The sequence below is a fragment of the Microtus oregoni genome, unplaced genomic scaffold (genome assembly GCF_018167655.1).
Source record: "Microtus oregoni isolate MIOR12 unplaced genomic scaffold, Mior012 000004F_ref0000308, whole genome shotgun sequence".
Lineage (NCBI taxonomy): Eukaryota > Metazoa > Chordata > Mammalia > Rodentia > Cricetidae > Microtus > Microtus oregoni.
In genome coordinates this window covers 43,998,373-44,011,205 of record NW_024543063.1, presented here as the reverse complement: position 1 = coordinate 44,011,205, position 12,833 = coordinate 43,998,373, and the positions used below count along the sequence as shown (strand labels likewise).

The 12,833-nt window shown below is 45.1% G+C and overlaps 1 protein-coding gene across 2 annotated transcripts; it reads right to left on the bottom strand.

Annotated features, from left to right (window-relative positions):
- Window positions 1–698: 698 nt before the first annotated feature.
- Window positions 699–11,074, bottom strand: Tat (tyrosine aminotransferase). Of its 2 annotated transcripts, none has more exons than XM_041650851.1 (12): window positions 10,993–11,074; window positions 9,802–10,048; window positions 9,556–9,660; window positions 7,176–7,243; window positions 6,273–6,431; window positions 5,551–5,689; window positions 4,865–4,917; window positions 3,717–3,869; window positions 3,066–3,194; window positions 2,628–2,711; window positions 1,712–1,810; window positions 699–1,380 (listed from the first exon to the last, which is right to left on the bottom strand). In XM_041650851.1, the coding sequence occupies exons 2-12, from the start codon at window positions 10,034–10,036 to the stop codon at window positions 1,240–1,242; spliced, it is 1,365 nt and encodes a 454-aa protein (XP_041506785.1). In that variant the 5' UTR covers window positions 10,037–10,048; window positions 10,993–11,074; the 3' UTR covers window positions 699–1,239. The 2 variants fall into 2 exon arrangements, with proteins under 2 accessions (XP_041506785.1, XP_041506786.1); XM_041650852.1 differs by lacking the exon at window positions 10,993–11,074 and adding an exon at window positions 10,406–10,525.
- Between the last annotated feature and the right edge of the window lie 1,759 nt (window positions 11,075–12,833).

Below are 12,833 nucleotides of genomic sequence, written 5' to 3'. Positions count from 1 at the left end.
TGGTATTGATGGCCAATTTAACACAGTCTGGAATAACGCGGGAGAAAAGTGCATGAGCATGGCTGCGAGGGATTTCATAGGGTAGGTTAGCTGAGTGGAAACATGCGTCCTAATACAGCAACATTCCGTGGGCTGGGGCCCTGGAATGAATCAAAAGGAGAAATCGAACTGAGCACAGCAAGCATTCCTCTCTCACCACCGCCCCGCCCCCAGGAGGACGGCATCCCCCTGGAACCGAGAGGCAGAATAAACCCTCCACTCCGTGAGCCGCTTAGGTCAGGTGTTTAGTTCCAGCGGTGAGGAAAGGACACTACAGACACCTAACGGGTAACAGACTGGACTCATCCTTGGGACCGGAACCCCACCGCCCGGAGAAAACATGTCACAGAGACGCATACTTGATAAAATTTATTTTAAAAAAGAAAATAATAATTTATGCCCTTGACAAAATAAAAGATCTAATAATATAAATGTTTCTTAGAAAATATATGAAAAGATAATATAACAAATATTAATAAATCAATATTCACATGACAGCAGAAGTGACAATGCCTCTACAAGAGGGCTCCGAGGAGGGTGCCGGCCTGCACACAGCAGTGTCTGTGGCAAGCGCTGTCACCCCTTCTTTCTCCCACAGTGAGGTGTCTTCCTGTTTTTGAGAAAACCTGATGCAAGTGAATCTAAACTTAGGAAGCCGATCGGTTAGGAAGCTGGCATTTATTGGCGCCGCAAAATAATTCTTTACAAAAAAAAAAAAAAAAACCTTCTGCCAAGGACCCTTTAAATAGTTTGCTAGTGTGCTGAGGTGCTGAGAAGACAATTAACCGAACTCACATTCCTCCCAGTGTAGCTCTACAGCAAAGACTGCAAGGCGAGTCTGAAGAGAGGCAGCCCCCGAGGTGACCTGGGACCCCGGTGGAGAGGATGCTCCTGACAGCGTGGGAATCATCCTGGTTCTCCCATCCTGACCTCTCACTTTTCTTGTCCCACCTTCTTTCTGGTAAACCTGCTTGCCCGGTGCTCTCAGGATAAAGAAGCTATAAAACTGGGGGGGGGGGGGGGGGAGAGCGTGCAATGAACTCCTGGGTCCCTCCAGCAGAGTCGAGTGAGGGGAGAATTTGGAGTTCCGGGTATGTGTAGGATGTGACTGGATGGACCCCTGACTCCCTGAGGGGGAACAGCCCAGTGCAGCCCTCTTTGGATGGGACGCATCTTCAGGAGGATGCGTGCGGGCACACGTCATTTGTCACACTCCTCCTGGCTGCCCTCAGCACAGTGGTAGTGCTGTTCACAGAACTCCTGGATCCGGCTACAAGCCTCCAGCATCATCACCTCGGGGACTGTGATGACAACTCGGAAGAAATTTGGGTACTCGAAGCACTGTGAAAACAAGGACTTGTTATCTCCAGGGCAACTGAATCTGATACTGGCTCACCCTAGCGTAGCCAGGCCTCTAGTCTGCAAGACCCATTACATCAGGGGAGTCAGTTTGCTCCACACCCATGCCTGGATTGCCGAGTCAGACACCGAGTGACTTCGTCTTAAAATAAACTGTTCTCCTCCCACCCACAGTAATGTTTCCGACTCATCTTCCTGTTACTGGGGGGATAATGATGGAATCTTATCAAATGAGAACAGTTGGCATGGAAGAGCAGGTTAAGCTAAAATATAGCTCAGGAAGACCTCCGGGGTCCGGAGACATGGCACTCACCGTCGCTGGGAGGCAGTGGACAGACTGCTCCGCAAATAACCGCTCTGTGAACTCCACATCATTCTCAAACTCTGGGAAATGTTCCATCTCAATTCCAACCTGTACCAATGAGAGCAGGGAGACCAGCGTGTCACCAGAGGAACACAGGCCAGTTTCCTGTGCCAGAAATGAGAACAGGGGCTCCTTGAAAGCTGTCTGGGAGCTCTCCTGTCCACAACTAAGAACATCACCACTCAGAACTCAGGAGCTCCTAGCTGGGAGGAGAGGGTATGTTTGTGTTCATATTGGAGTTTATTGGAAGGTTCCTTCCTGGATGTTGATAAATAAAGATAGAAAAAGAAATGCCATTTTTCTTTTCTCAAAAGAGGTAAAGTTAGTCTTAGGACCAAGTAATTTTTTACTTTGTTGGGTCGACCCCATCAATTACAGGACATTTAGCATCCCCGGGCTACAAAATCCCTATGTGGTACCCCTGTCTCTGAAGGAACCAACATCACTCTCAGCCGTGAAACACAAAGCATGTCCTTTATCTATGCATGAGATGGTGGCTGTACTGGTTGTTGGGAGAGTTTTATGAACACAGGTTAAATCGAAGCACTGGGATAATTCATAACAAAGCAATTCCTCAAATGATGGGGACCGGTACCTAACTCATTGTCTTTGTAGATGGAGGCATGCCCTGCTTGGCCACCCATGACAATCCTGCCAAGCCAGTCTCCTGTGCTTTATTACTTCTGTACATACACACACCACACACACAACTCAACACACATGCACACGTACACACAACATACACATACAACTCAACACACACACTATACCACACACACAACTCAACAAACACACATACACACATGCATGCACACACCACACCACACACACAACATACACACACACACACACACCACACACTTACCATAAGGTACATGGCTCCAGAAGGGCGAACTGGCTGGAGTCCAGGAATGGCAGCCAATGCCCCATAGCAGAGTTCTGCATTCGACTACAAGAAGGGGCAGAAAGGAAAAAAATCAAGGATCAAAGTTTAAGTAAAAGAAAAGCATGACTTTTACATGTAAATTTTTGTATAATAAAGCTATTTTTTAAAGAAATAAAAATCATCATTGAAGGTAGAGCCTTCATTGAAGGCACAAAGAGGTAACAAGACCAAAACCCCCTCACTTCAAGTTCTTAGCAAGACAGAGTGAATTACAGGAAGTGAGAAGATTGTGCCTATGGAAAATGACATTGACGCCCCACATTGGAACGGAAATTAGGGAAGCTTATTCCTTGTTCCACTGATGTGCTCTCTAGCTCCCACATTCCTCAAGTGGAAGGCTCCCAGCTGCCCTTTTACCTTAAGGAAGCTTAAAGTGTCGTGGTAGAACTCCTGAGGGGTCCGCTGAAGGATGCTCTTCAGGGCCCCCTGGACAATGGTGCACGGCCCCAGGATCCTCTGGCTCAGCTTCACCAGCCCATCTCGAATCTAGAATCCCCAGGAAACGATTTAGCCCTTCTAAAACACCCCTGTGTGGTGACTCTATTCTGACCTTTCCATCAGGATTTTAATCTCTGGAAGGGAAGGTCCCTAGGGACCCTCTGACATTACACCACCTGCGTCTACAGTCCAACTCTGTCACAAACCTGCATGTAACTGTGGGCAGATGTTGTAACTCCTCTGCACCCTGCTTTTCTTGGCTGTAAAATGGTCTCAAAGGGTGTCATGAAGATAAAATAAAAATAGGGTTCATAACACATGAGCGATAGTGCTTTCACTACAGTGAATGCCCGCCCTTCCAGAGTCTTAACATTGGAGGCCAATGAAATTTCTTCACAGACCCAGAGACCCAAACTTGTGACACTGGATTTGGATGAGGAATATTCATCACGTTCCCAGGCACTGTGAGCAATACTGTGGGGAGGGGGAGGAAACCCACCTCCGCAACACTGAGTGTTCAAACCAAACAAACACGAAATTGCTCATGCCATTTTACCGTATTGTTCTCACCTCATTGCCAAAAATGTCTCTTCGATCATGGATGAGGATCCAGCCCAACCTCCAGCCAGGAACCAGCCAGCGCTTGGCCAACCCACCACAGGACAGGATGGGGACATTGGTGCTGAGGGTGGCCAGGGGTTCATATTTGCCATCAGAAAACACCTGAGGAAAAGAGCTCTTGAATGTTCTGGACCTTGAGCCTTCCATTCCCCTCCTTAGACGTCGAGGGACAGAGAAAAGGATCGTCAGGCCCCTTCCCACCCTCAGGCATGACTGGATCCCACGTGGTTCAGGAAAACTTATTCAAAGACAATTTGGTGTGTGGTCTGGATTAAAGGAAACCTAAAATGAGTACAGAGTCGCTAGTCCAATAGTGTGTACAACTTCTGAAAATCGGCACTGTGGAATTAGGACTGGTGGAGTTATAGATTTAAAAATAAAAGGTAATAAATAAATAAAATAATCCAATATCTAACATTCCTGGGCCAAACTATGTTGCAGAACTCAGACTTTGGGATGGATTAAAAGGCCACACAGCACATTTGTCATATGTAATATTTCCAAGGCAGTCTAGAATAATACTCCCCAGTCAGTAATACAACAGTCCTCCCTCTTCATCTGCACCTTTTTTTAAATTTCTGATGCTGGGAATTGGACCCAGACTCAAGTATGTACTAGGTATGTACCCACTGGGTTACATTTTGAGGACTGCCCCCCCAACTCTTAAAAAAACACATCTATAAACAAAAAATCTACAAATACCTTTATTTTGGGGTTTTTTTTTTTTTCGAAACAAGGTTTCTCTGTGGCTTTGGAGCCTGTCCTGGAACTAGCTCTTGTAGACCAGGCTGGCCTCAAACTCACAGAGATCCACCTGCCTCTGCCTCCCGAGTGCTGGGATTAAAGGTGTGTGCCACCACTGCCCAGCTACAAATACCTTTATATCCTAGCAACTTGGCATCTATATTCAAGAACTTCACGATTCCCCAGTTCTTTGAATTAAACAAGAAAACAGCAAATGGGCTAAGGAGACGTGGCCTGTGCATTAGAAGAGAGGGCTGTACACAACTTCCAAATATTCCATTAGCTAACTCTCGACACCACATCAAACAAAATGGCACTGGCACTCCTACAGTGTTATAACCCACTGGACTTACCATGTCACCGTAGATCTCATCAGCTAAGATGGGGACACATTGCCTTTCAGCCACTGAAAATTAAATAAATAAACAAACAAACAAACAAACAAACCATGCTGGAATCATTTTCAGTTTCAATGATCTCATCATTTCTTCATACCTAGGCCTCTGGGGTCTGCATTCTAAGCTCGTGGTTCTGACAGTCCTCTTAGGCACTAAATACATCTGGCATTCTTCCCCAGGATGTTAGCCTAACTCTGCCGTTTAACCACGTATTTCAGACTCTCTCTTCCACATGGCGGTAGCGAGGGCAAATACGGGTGAATGGCCTCTTAACTAAGATGCCTGGGACGGGGGTTTGAGATTTGAGTGTTTTATTGTTATGATTTGTCGGGAGGTTTGTTTGTTTGTTTTTGTTTTGAGTTTTAAAAAGAGGGACTTGGGCATATTTATACAGACTTGCCATTTGAATGTTTCTAATCTGAAAATGCCAAATGCACCAAAGTGGAATGCTTGCCATTTGGGGATTAGGGATGTGCACCCTGTGTATCTCATTTCCCCCTTTTAAACTAGCCCTGGTGTCCATGACACGCCATTGACTAGAGCTGGGGCTGGCATTTCTCCACCTTCATCCCAGGCTCAGGACAACAGCTAAAGGATTCTGCTCTCACTTCTTCCCCTGTGCAGGGGCCTTTGGCGCTTACCTGCCAGTATCTTCTGAAGGTGCCTCTTACTGAATACGGAACCACAGGGATTTGAGGGGTTGTTGACAACGAGACAAGCCGTCTTGTCATCAATCAGAGATTCCAGTTGTTTTAGGTCAATTTCCCAAGACTTCTCAGGCTGAGAAAAAAAAAGAGGGAGACTAGGATGTTTCTGAAAAATTTAGGCGGAATACTCTACCCAAGGGTTTAGTATAAAGAGGCCGGTAAGATGGCTCAGCCGGTAAATGCCACTAAGCCTGATCACCTGAGTTCCATCCCCACGCCCCACGTGATGGAAGGAAAGAACTGACTCCTGAAACGTGTTCTTAGACCTCTACACATGTGCCATTGCCTGCACACACCAAGCTCACTGTTCCATGCATGCACAGAAACATACATACAAAATAAATAAACATAATTTTTAAAAGAACAAATTCTGCCTTTGAATCATTTTTTTTTTTTACAGGGTAGTAACTGAGCACTTGAGTCAAAAATTAAAAGTCAGAGCCTGGAGAGATAACTCAAGGGTGAAGAGTACTTGCTGTGCTTGCAAAGGACCCAAGTTCACTTCCCAGCACCCACATGATGGCTCACAACCATTTGTAGCTTCAGTTCTAGGGGCTTTAACCCCCTCTTCCGGCAGGCCCACAAGTGCCACACAGACAAAATTCTCATACAGTCAAGATAAAATAAACATTTTTAAAAAGTCAAAAGTCAATTACCAGTAGATTGTAGAGCTTGACCTCAATCCCCATAGATTCAGCCAAAGTCCTATAGAGGGAAAACCCGGGTCTCGGAATAAGGATGTTTTGTCCTGGATTGGCCAACACAGCTAAACAGAGCTCAATAGCCTGACTGCAGCCACTCGTCAGAATGACGTCCTGCAAAGAACGGAGAAGGGTGGACTTGGGAGCAATGATTAACTTACTTCAAAAAGTGCCAGGAAAATAGGAAAGGTCGTGCTGAGCCCAAACCAAATCTATCATCTATCTATCATCTATCATATGCATGTGTCTGTCTTCCTAATACCCATCTCTTATCTATCTCTAAATGTTGTTGCAAATGATGGCCACTTTAAAAAAGTAAACAAATCTCTTTAAAAAGAACAAGCTGGCTATGAGTCAACCAACTTTCAAGGGAGATCTTCGATTGACCTTGGGCTACTTTTCACCAAGTTATTTATTTACTTTTGATGGCAGACTTGAAGCCTGACTTTTCTCTGAACCCAGATAAAAGACATCTCTTTGATGAGGAAGTAGACAATCCTCTTATTGGGCATCACCTAAAGCATGGCACTCGGTTGCCATGAGACCCCTAGCGTTCTAAAATGAGTGAAGGAAGACACATTCTTAAACACATCCTAATGATAAATTCTTTGAAATTAAGTTATTCGCTACTTTTGAATAGTTTCCCAATGATCTTCTGAAGGAAATAGAGTCTAGGATGATTTGGGGGTCCTTTGAGACTCGGTGACAATACTTCATCAGTGGCAGGAGACACCTCTTAAACTGTGGTGACATTAATCACAATTACTGATATATGAAGTTCAAATCACCACTCCTTGTGGGATAGAAGCAAGGAGTCTGCTTGTGCTCCGTGGCCTCGAGGCTGGTATCCCGGCTCACCTTAGCTTCCAGGGGAGCCTCAGCGCAGTGATAATAGGAAGCGACCTCCTCCCGACTGGACAGGTAGCCTGAAACGACAGGGGAGAGGAAGCTGGTGGTTTCCCACCCTTGAGTGACAGTTGTGCCCCAAACACTGCTTCCAGCTGCTTCCTGTCCTTGCTTGGGGACAGTTTATTCTGTGTGCCCAGTCACCATATGTACAGGGAATTAACTTCATATGTGGCAGCATTATGAAAGGTACAAATCTATGATGACAACAAGAAGCAGTTCACAAACCATAAAACGCACAATCTAGCCTACTATGATTGCATTTTATGGTGCTGTAAACAAGGGTTTAAATTATTCCTGAGTCCCTTTATATGGGGTCTATTTTTTTTAAAATGCCACCAACAGTTTCAATGCATATGATCCAATTTCAGTGTTTTATCTTATATAATATACTTATAGTATCTTCGTACAAGGGTTCTCTTCTAGAACATTCCCAATGCGGCTTGCAGGCTTAATGTATTGGCAGTTTCAAACCTATTATATAATGTTTTACAAAATTGCTTTCCAGAAGACAAGTTAGCAAAGATACAAACTGTATTCATCTTCTTTAATTTAAGATACACCAATGGTTCTTTCAAGTGACATTGATCAACATTTCCTACTTTATTAATGGAAAATAGGAAAATAGGTGGTCTCCAGGGAGAGTGTATTCCTAGAGAGCACCATCAGCTCCGCTCCTTCGCTGTACAGTGCTCAGACCCTATCAACACTTCTCAGATGAAGGCTTGATTCCAGCTTCCAAGCTCAATTACTTTGGATAATAAAGGTATTTATTTGTGTAGTGTGGGGTGTGCACATATCACAGCACCTGTGTGGCAGTCGGAGGACAACTCTGTGGATTCGGCTTCTCCTTCTGTCGTGTGGGTTCCGGGGATTGAACTCAGATCATTAGGCTTAGCAGCGAGCACTTTTACCCACTAAGACATCTCACTAGCCCTCATTATAATATTTTTGTGACCTAATATTGAGTCTTGAATCCGATTGGTTTTTGTGCAACTTTCTAATATGCAAGCAATCCACCTAAAAGCATGTCTCAGCTGCGCAGTGGTGGTGCACACCTTTAATCCCAACACTCAGGAGGCAGAGGCAGACTGATCTCTCTCAGTTCAAGTTCGAGGCCAACCTAGTCTATGGAGTGAGTTCCAGGACAGCCAGAACTACACAGAGAAACTCTGTCAACAACAATAATAATAATAATAATAATAATAATAATAATAGCCCTGTCCCTGATCCCTCTTGGAAAAGCTTTGAATCTGATAGCAGTATAAAACTACACTGCTGTTTTCTTATTCTGCATATAGGAATGGTTCAGTGTATACCACACCCAGGGGAAGATACACAACATGCAAATAAAGTCAAGGAATTATTTATTTTACCAAAATCTTTAGAAGAGACATTTGGACAGGTAGAGTTTCCCTAAATGGGAAAGTGTCCAGCTCTCGGGAATAACTCCTGTCCCCAACGTAACAGCCATTCTTTCTTATGTCCCCTCTTACACGCTTAAAAATGCATGTCAAAGAGATCAAGGCTGGGATGAAAGCATAGCTTCAACCCACAAAGAAACAAAGGAGCTATTTATAGGGGCCAAGTATAAATAAATGCAGAGCCCAGAGGACTGAGTGCCAGCCAGACTCGCTCGGGCCTTCATGGTAAAGATGGGCAGAACCGCTTGAGGAATGACTATGTTTGAACACCTAATGGGGAGAGTCCAGCAAGTGGACGGAATCAGGAAAGAAATTAGACCTCAGTAGCTGCATTTAAGAATCCACCGTGGGGGCCTTCTCTAAATCTAAAGGGCTGTTTCATCTTGGTCTCTTCAGAATCATGAATCAGGAAATCAGAGGCAATTACTATAGGTGGAATACTGTTCAAAAATCATGAAAGTGGGCCGGTGAGAGGGATCAGTAGCTAAAGGAACTTGTTGCCAAGTTTGGCAACCCTGAGTTCAAGCCTTAGGACACACATGATGGAAATAGAAAACCAATTCCCATAGTTCTCTGACTAACACACACACCATTGCGCTCTCCTCTCTCTCTCTCTCTCTCTCTCTCTCTCTCTCTCTCTCTCTTTCTCTTGCTTCCCTCTGTCCCCTCTGTTTCTCTCTGTCTCTATGCATGACACACACACACACACACACACACACACACACAAATAAGTTTAAAAGCCAATCATGGTAGCACATGCCTATAACCCAAGTTCTTGAATAGCTAAGGCAGGAGGATCACTAGTTTGAGGTCAGACTGTGTTATGTAGCAATGATCAAAACCAGAACAAAACAAGAAAAAGCACTACAGATTTTGAAGCTACCAGGGTTGTCTCTGGGCAGGCTTACCAATGGATGGGGCATAGCCATTGTATTTCCCTGAATCCAGGGCATCTTTCATGGCTTGGGTAACTTCAGGGTCTGTAGGCAGGTTTCCAAACACAGTAGGGTCACCTGTTCATGGCAGAGGAAAGCGAAAGAACCACTAGAGTTTACATCCCCGTGTTTGGGTCTCCTCTCCTCTCTTCCCGACAGCCCAAGAGGAAGGGAGGTGGGTGGGCAATGCCAACCCTCCATCAAGCGGACCAAACTCACCGATTGACAGCGAGATCACAGTTTTGTTTGGATTGGGCTTCACCTTCATGTTGTCCACGATGGCCCGGATGGGATTAAAAGTGTTATTGGACATGTCGGAGGGCCTTACATTCCATCTGGCCTTCCTGCCTTTCATTTTTCCCTGCACCGAGCTTCTCCCACCAATATTGACATGCACATCCAGAACTGAAGGCAGGCTGGCACTGTCATTTGTCTGGATCACGTAGTGGTCCATGACTTGCAAAGCCTACAGGGAAAAGAAACACATCGCCGTGATGACGAAAGCAAGGCACCGTGGAATGGGGAGCTATGTATGGACCTAAGTGGGGTGAGGGGTAACTTCGCAGATGCATCTTGCTAACTCTGTACAGACTTCCACTTGCAGGTTAGCTTTGCTGTAAATGGGAGATCGAAAATAGAGTAACAACCCACCTTACAAAATTAGCAGGAAGCATTTATTTATTCCCATTTAATTTATATGTTACAGGTGGGGCTTTCTCTTGCCTTTTGTGTGAGAGCAGGAGAGCGTGCGTGCCAGTAAAGGCCAGCACGTGCCACTGCAATGTGCGAAGGTCAGGCGACAACCCCGGGCGTCAGTCCTCACCTCACACCTTGTCTGAGGCAGGGTCTCTGCGACACCTCGCTGTGGGTTCTGGGATTACAGATGAGTGCTGACATATATAACTTTACATGGGTCCTAGAGATCTGAAATCAAGTTCTCATCTTAGGTGACGAGTGCTTTCCCTACGAAGTCATCTTCCCAGTTACGAATAAGTGGGATTCCTCTGTAGGCCACTCCAATGCCCATGCTCTAAGACAAGCCAAGAAAGTTTTAATCAAAGCATGTCGGGGACCATCTGTCCACAGAGACACTGCCCCCCAACAAAGGGTCTTCCCAGTATTTACTTCAACCTTGGCATCTTGGCAAGACCCTGTCTGAGAGACTTTATAAAACTAAGGTAATATCTCAGTGTGGAGCGCTTGCTCAACAGTGCCAGTGTTCAAACCCTAAGACCAGAGAGAGAGAGAGAGAGAGAGAGAGAGAGAGAGAGAGAGATGAATATTGATGCCAGTTAAAGTAAAACCATGTCAGATAAGCATCTCAGCCCTGGACAGGACAAGGCAGAACATCAGAAAGAAAGACAGGAATGTCCCAATCACCATCACAGCCCAGAGGACCTTGGGAATTACCTTCCACGTCTGAGCAAAGCAGCTTTCAGGCACCAAACCTATGAGCTCACGAGCACTCCTCCACCAAGTCCTGTGACCATGAGTTCAGGTACAAACCTGACCCTTGAAATAGTTTCAGCCAATGGGCGTTGGGCCTGAAGCCCTTGTGCCATTGGCTGAGAGTGAGAACTAAGCCCTCCTCTGAACCTCCCCCAACACACTGCTGTTTCTCACCCCAACCCTTGGTCATCATCCAATCTGGGACTTATCATCTCCTCAAGTAGCTGGAATTCTTAACTCTTTCTGGTCAATTGGTGAGATGTAAACACTGTGGATAACAGTGAATAACTTCGTTGTCCTTTTTGTGGTGGAAACTATTGTATTAACAGTATAGCCATCCATTGACTAAAAACGAGGGTCCTTCAGGTGCCCTCTCCTGGTACACTCTACTCTTACTCCTGGACAGAGGCAATGATAAGGGCTTGGTTGACTATTTATCTACCATATGTATGATTTGCCATGAACAGTTGTAATCCTCACAAAAACTCAACTACACTTCCAGTAAAAACCAAATAAAAATTTCATCAGTGTACCAGAATAGATAGGTATATGGATAGATAACTAGAAATACATACATAGATACATACATACAAACATATAATAAAGTTCCAAAGCACAGATAGAATTGCACTCTCCAGCTTGTTCAATAATGTGTATTATTATTATTACTACTACTATTACCTATTTTTCCCTGTGCTTTAATTCCCTTTACTTAGCATATCACGGGGCACAGGGTTTTGGACTCCTGTTAGATACAACAAACTGGGCAGTTAAAATAAATTAATAATCAATCAAGAAACAAAGGTAGCCAAAATCTCTGCCGCTTTCTCTTCATTAGGTGTGCAAAATTGTTCCAGTGTTCAGTGGGTTGGGTATCTGAGTGGAAGGGAGAGAATTTCCAAGTACTGTTTCTTCATTAAACAATGGCAAATTCCCAGAATAGCTTATAACATCACAAAGTTAATGAAGGAACCAACAACAATCGTAGCGGGATCTTTCTTCCAAACTAAAGCACATAGTCTGATTCCCCAGCCATGCATGCTCCCTGCTTCTCCAACAGGCACAAACAGCAGCTCTAACACCACCCACAAGAGGTGCTAGGACTGGTGGCTCCTTAGTAGCTTCTCTGCACATGTATAGTGCTTCAGCCATTACACCGTGCAGGTCTATGACGTCCACTTTCTGCAATGAGCCTTGACAAGTGGAGTGTGCTTTAAATGCACAAGGCTCACATCACCCCGGGCACAGCAGAGCTCTAGCGCCCAAAGGCACACATCACCATAACCTCCAATAAAATCTACAGCAAACCAGCAGAATCTTCCCTGATGTACCCACCTTGCCTTTCTAAAGTTTAGCTCCTCATTTAAAAGCTTGCTGACCTTTCTGTCGGTCCTTGCCTTTTCTTTGCCTGGAGAAGCTGCTATCCTTAGTCACCTCCTTCAAGAGTCAAAGCATAGGTCCAATTCTCAAACAACAATCTCTTTCCTTTACTTCCTGTAAAGTTACTGGGAGGATAACCCATCAAGAGCAGCCACAAAAACCGGAGTAGAGTAGGGGTGATGGAGATAGCTCTGTCTGTAAAGCAACTGTTGTGCAAGCATGAGGACCTGAGTTCGGATCCCCAGAACTCACCTAAAAGTTAGACGTGGTGGTGAGTGTCTGTATTCCCAAAGCTGTGAGGACAGAGACGGGGGAATCCCTGGGATGTTATGGCCAGCTAGTCTATCTTAGTGGGTGAGCTTCAGGTTCAGTGAGACACCCTGTCTCAAAAGATAAGGTAGGAGAGTCTAGTGGTACAGCGC

What these genes read in the sequence shown, in the direction of transcription:
- Tat (XM_041650851.1), bottom strand. Translation starts at nt 10,036, where the DNA reads ATGGACCACTACGTGATCCAGACAAATGACAGTGCCAGCCTGCCTTCA. An exon ending in AGGCTCCCCTGGAAGCTAAG is followed by an intron (nt 6,432 to 7,175) that starts GTGAGCCGGGAT and finishes CGTTCTTTGCAG; the next exon opens with GACGTCATTCTGACGAGTGG. An exon ending in ATGAGATCTACGGTGACATG is followed by an intron (nt 3,870 to 4,864) that starts GTAAGTCCAGTG and finishes TCTTTTCCTCAG; the next exon opens with GTGTTTTCTGATGGCAAATA.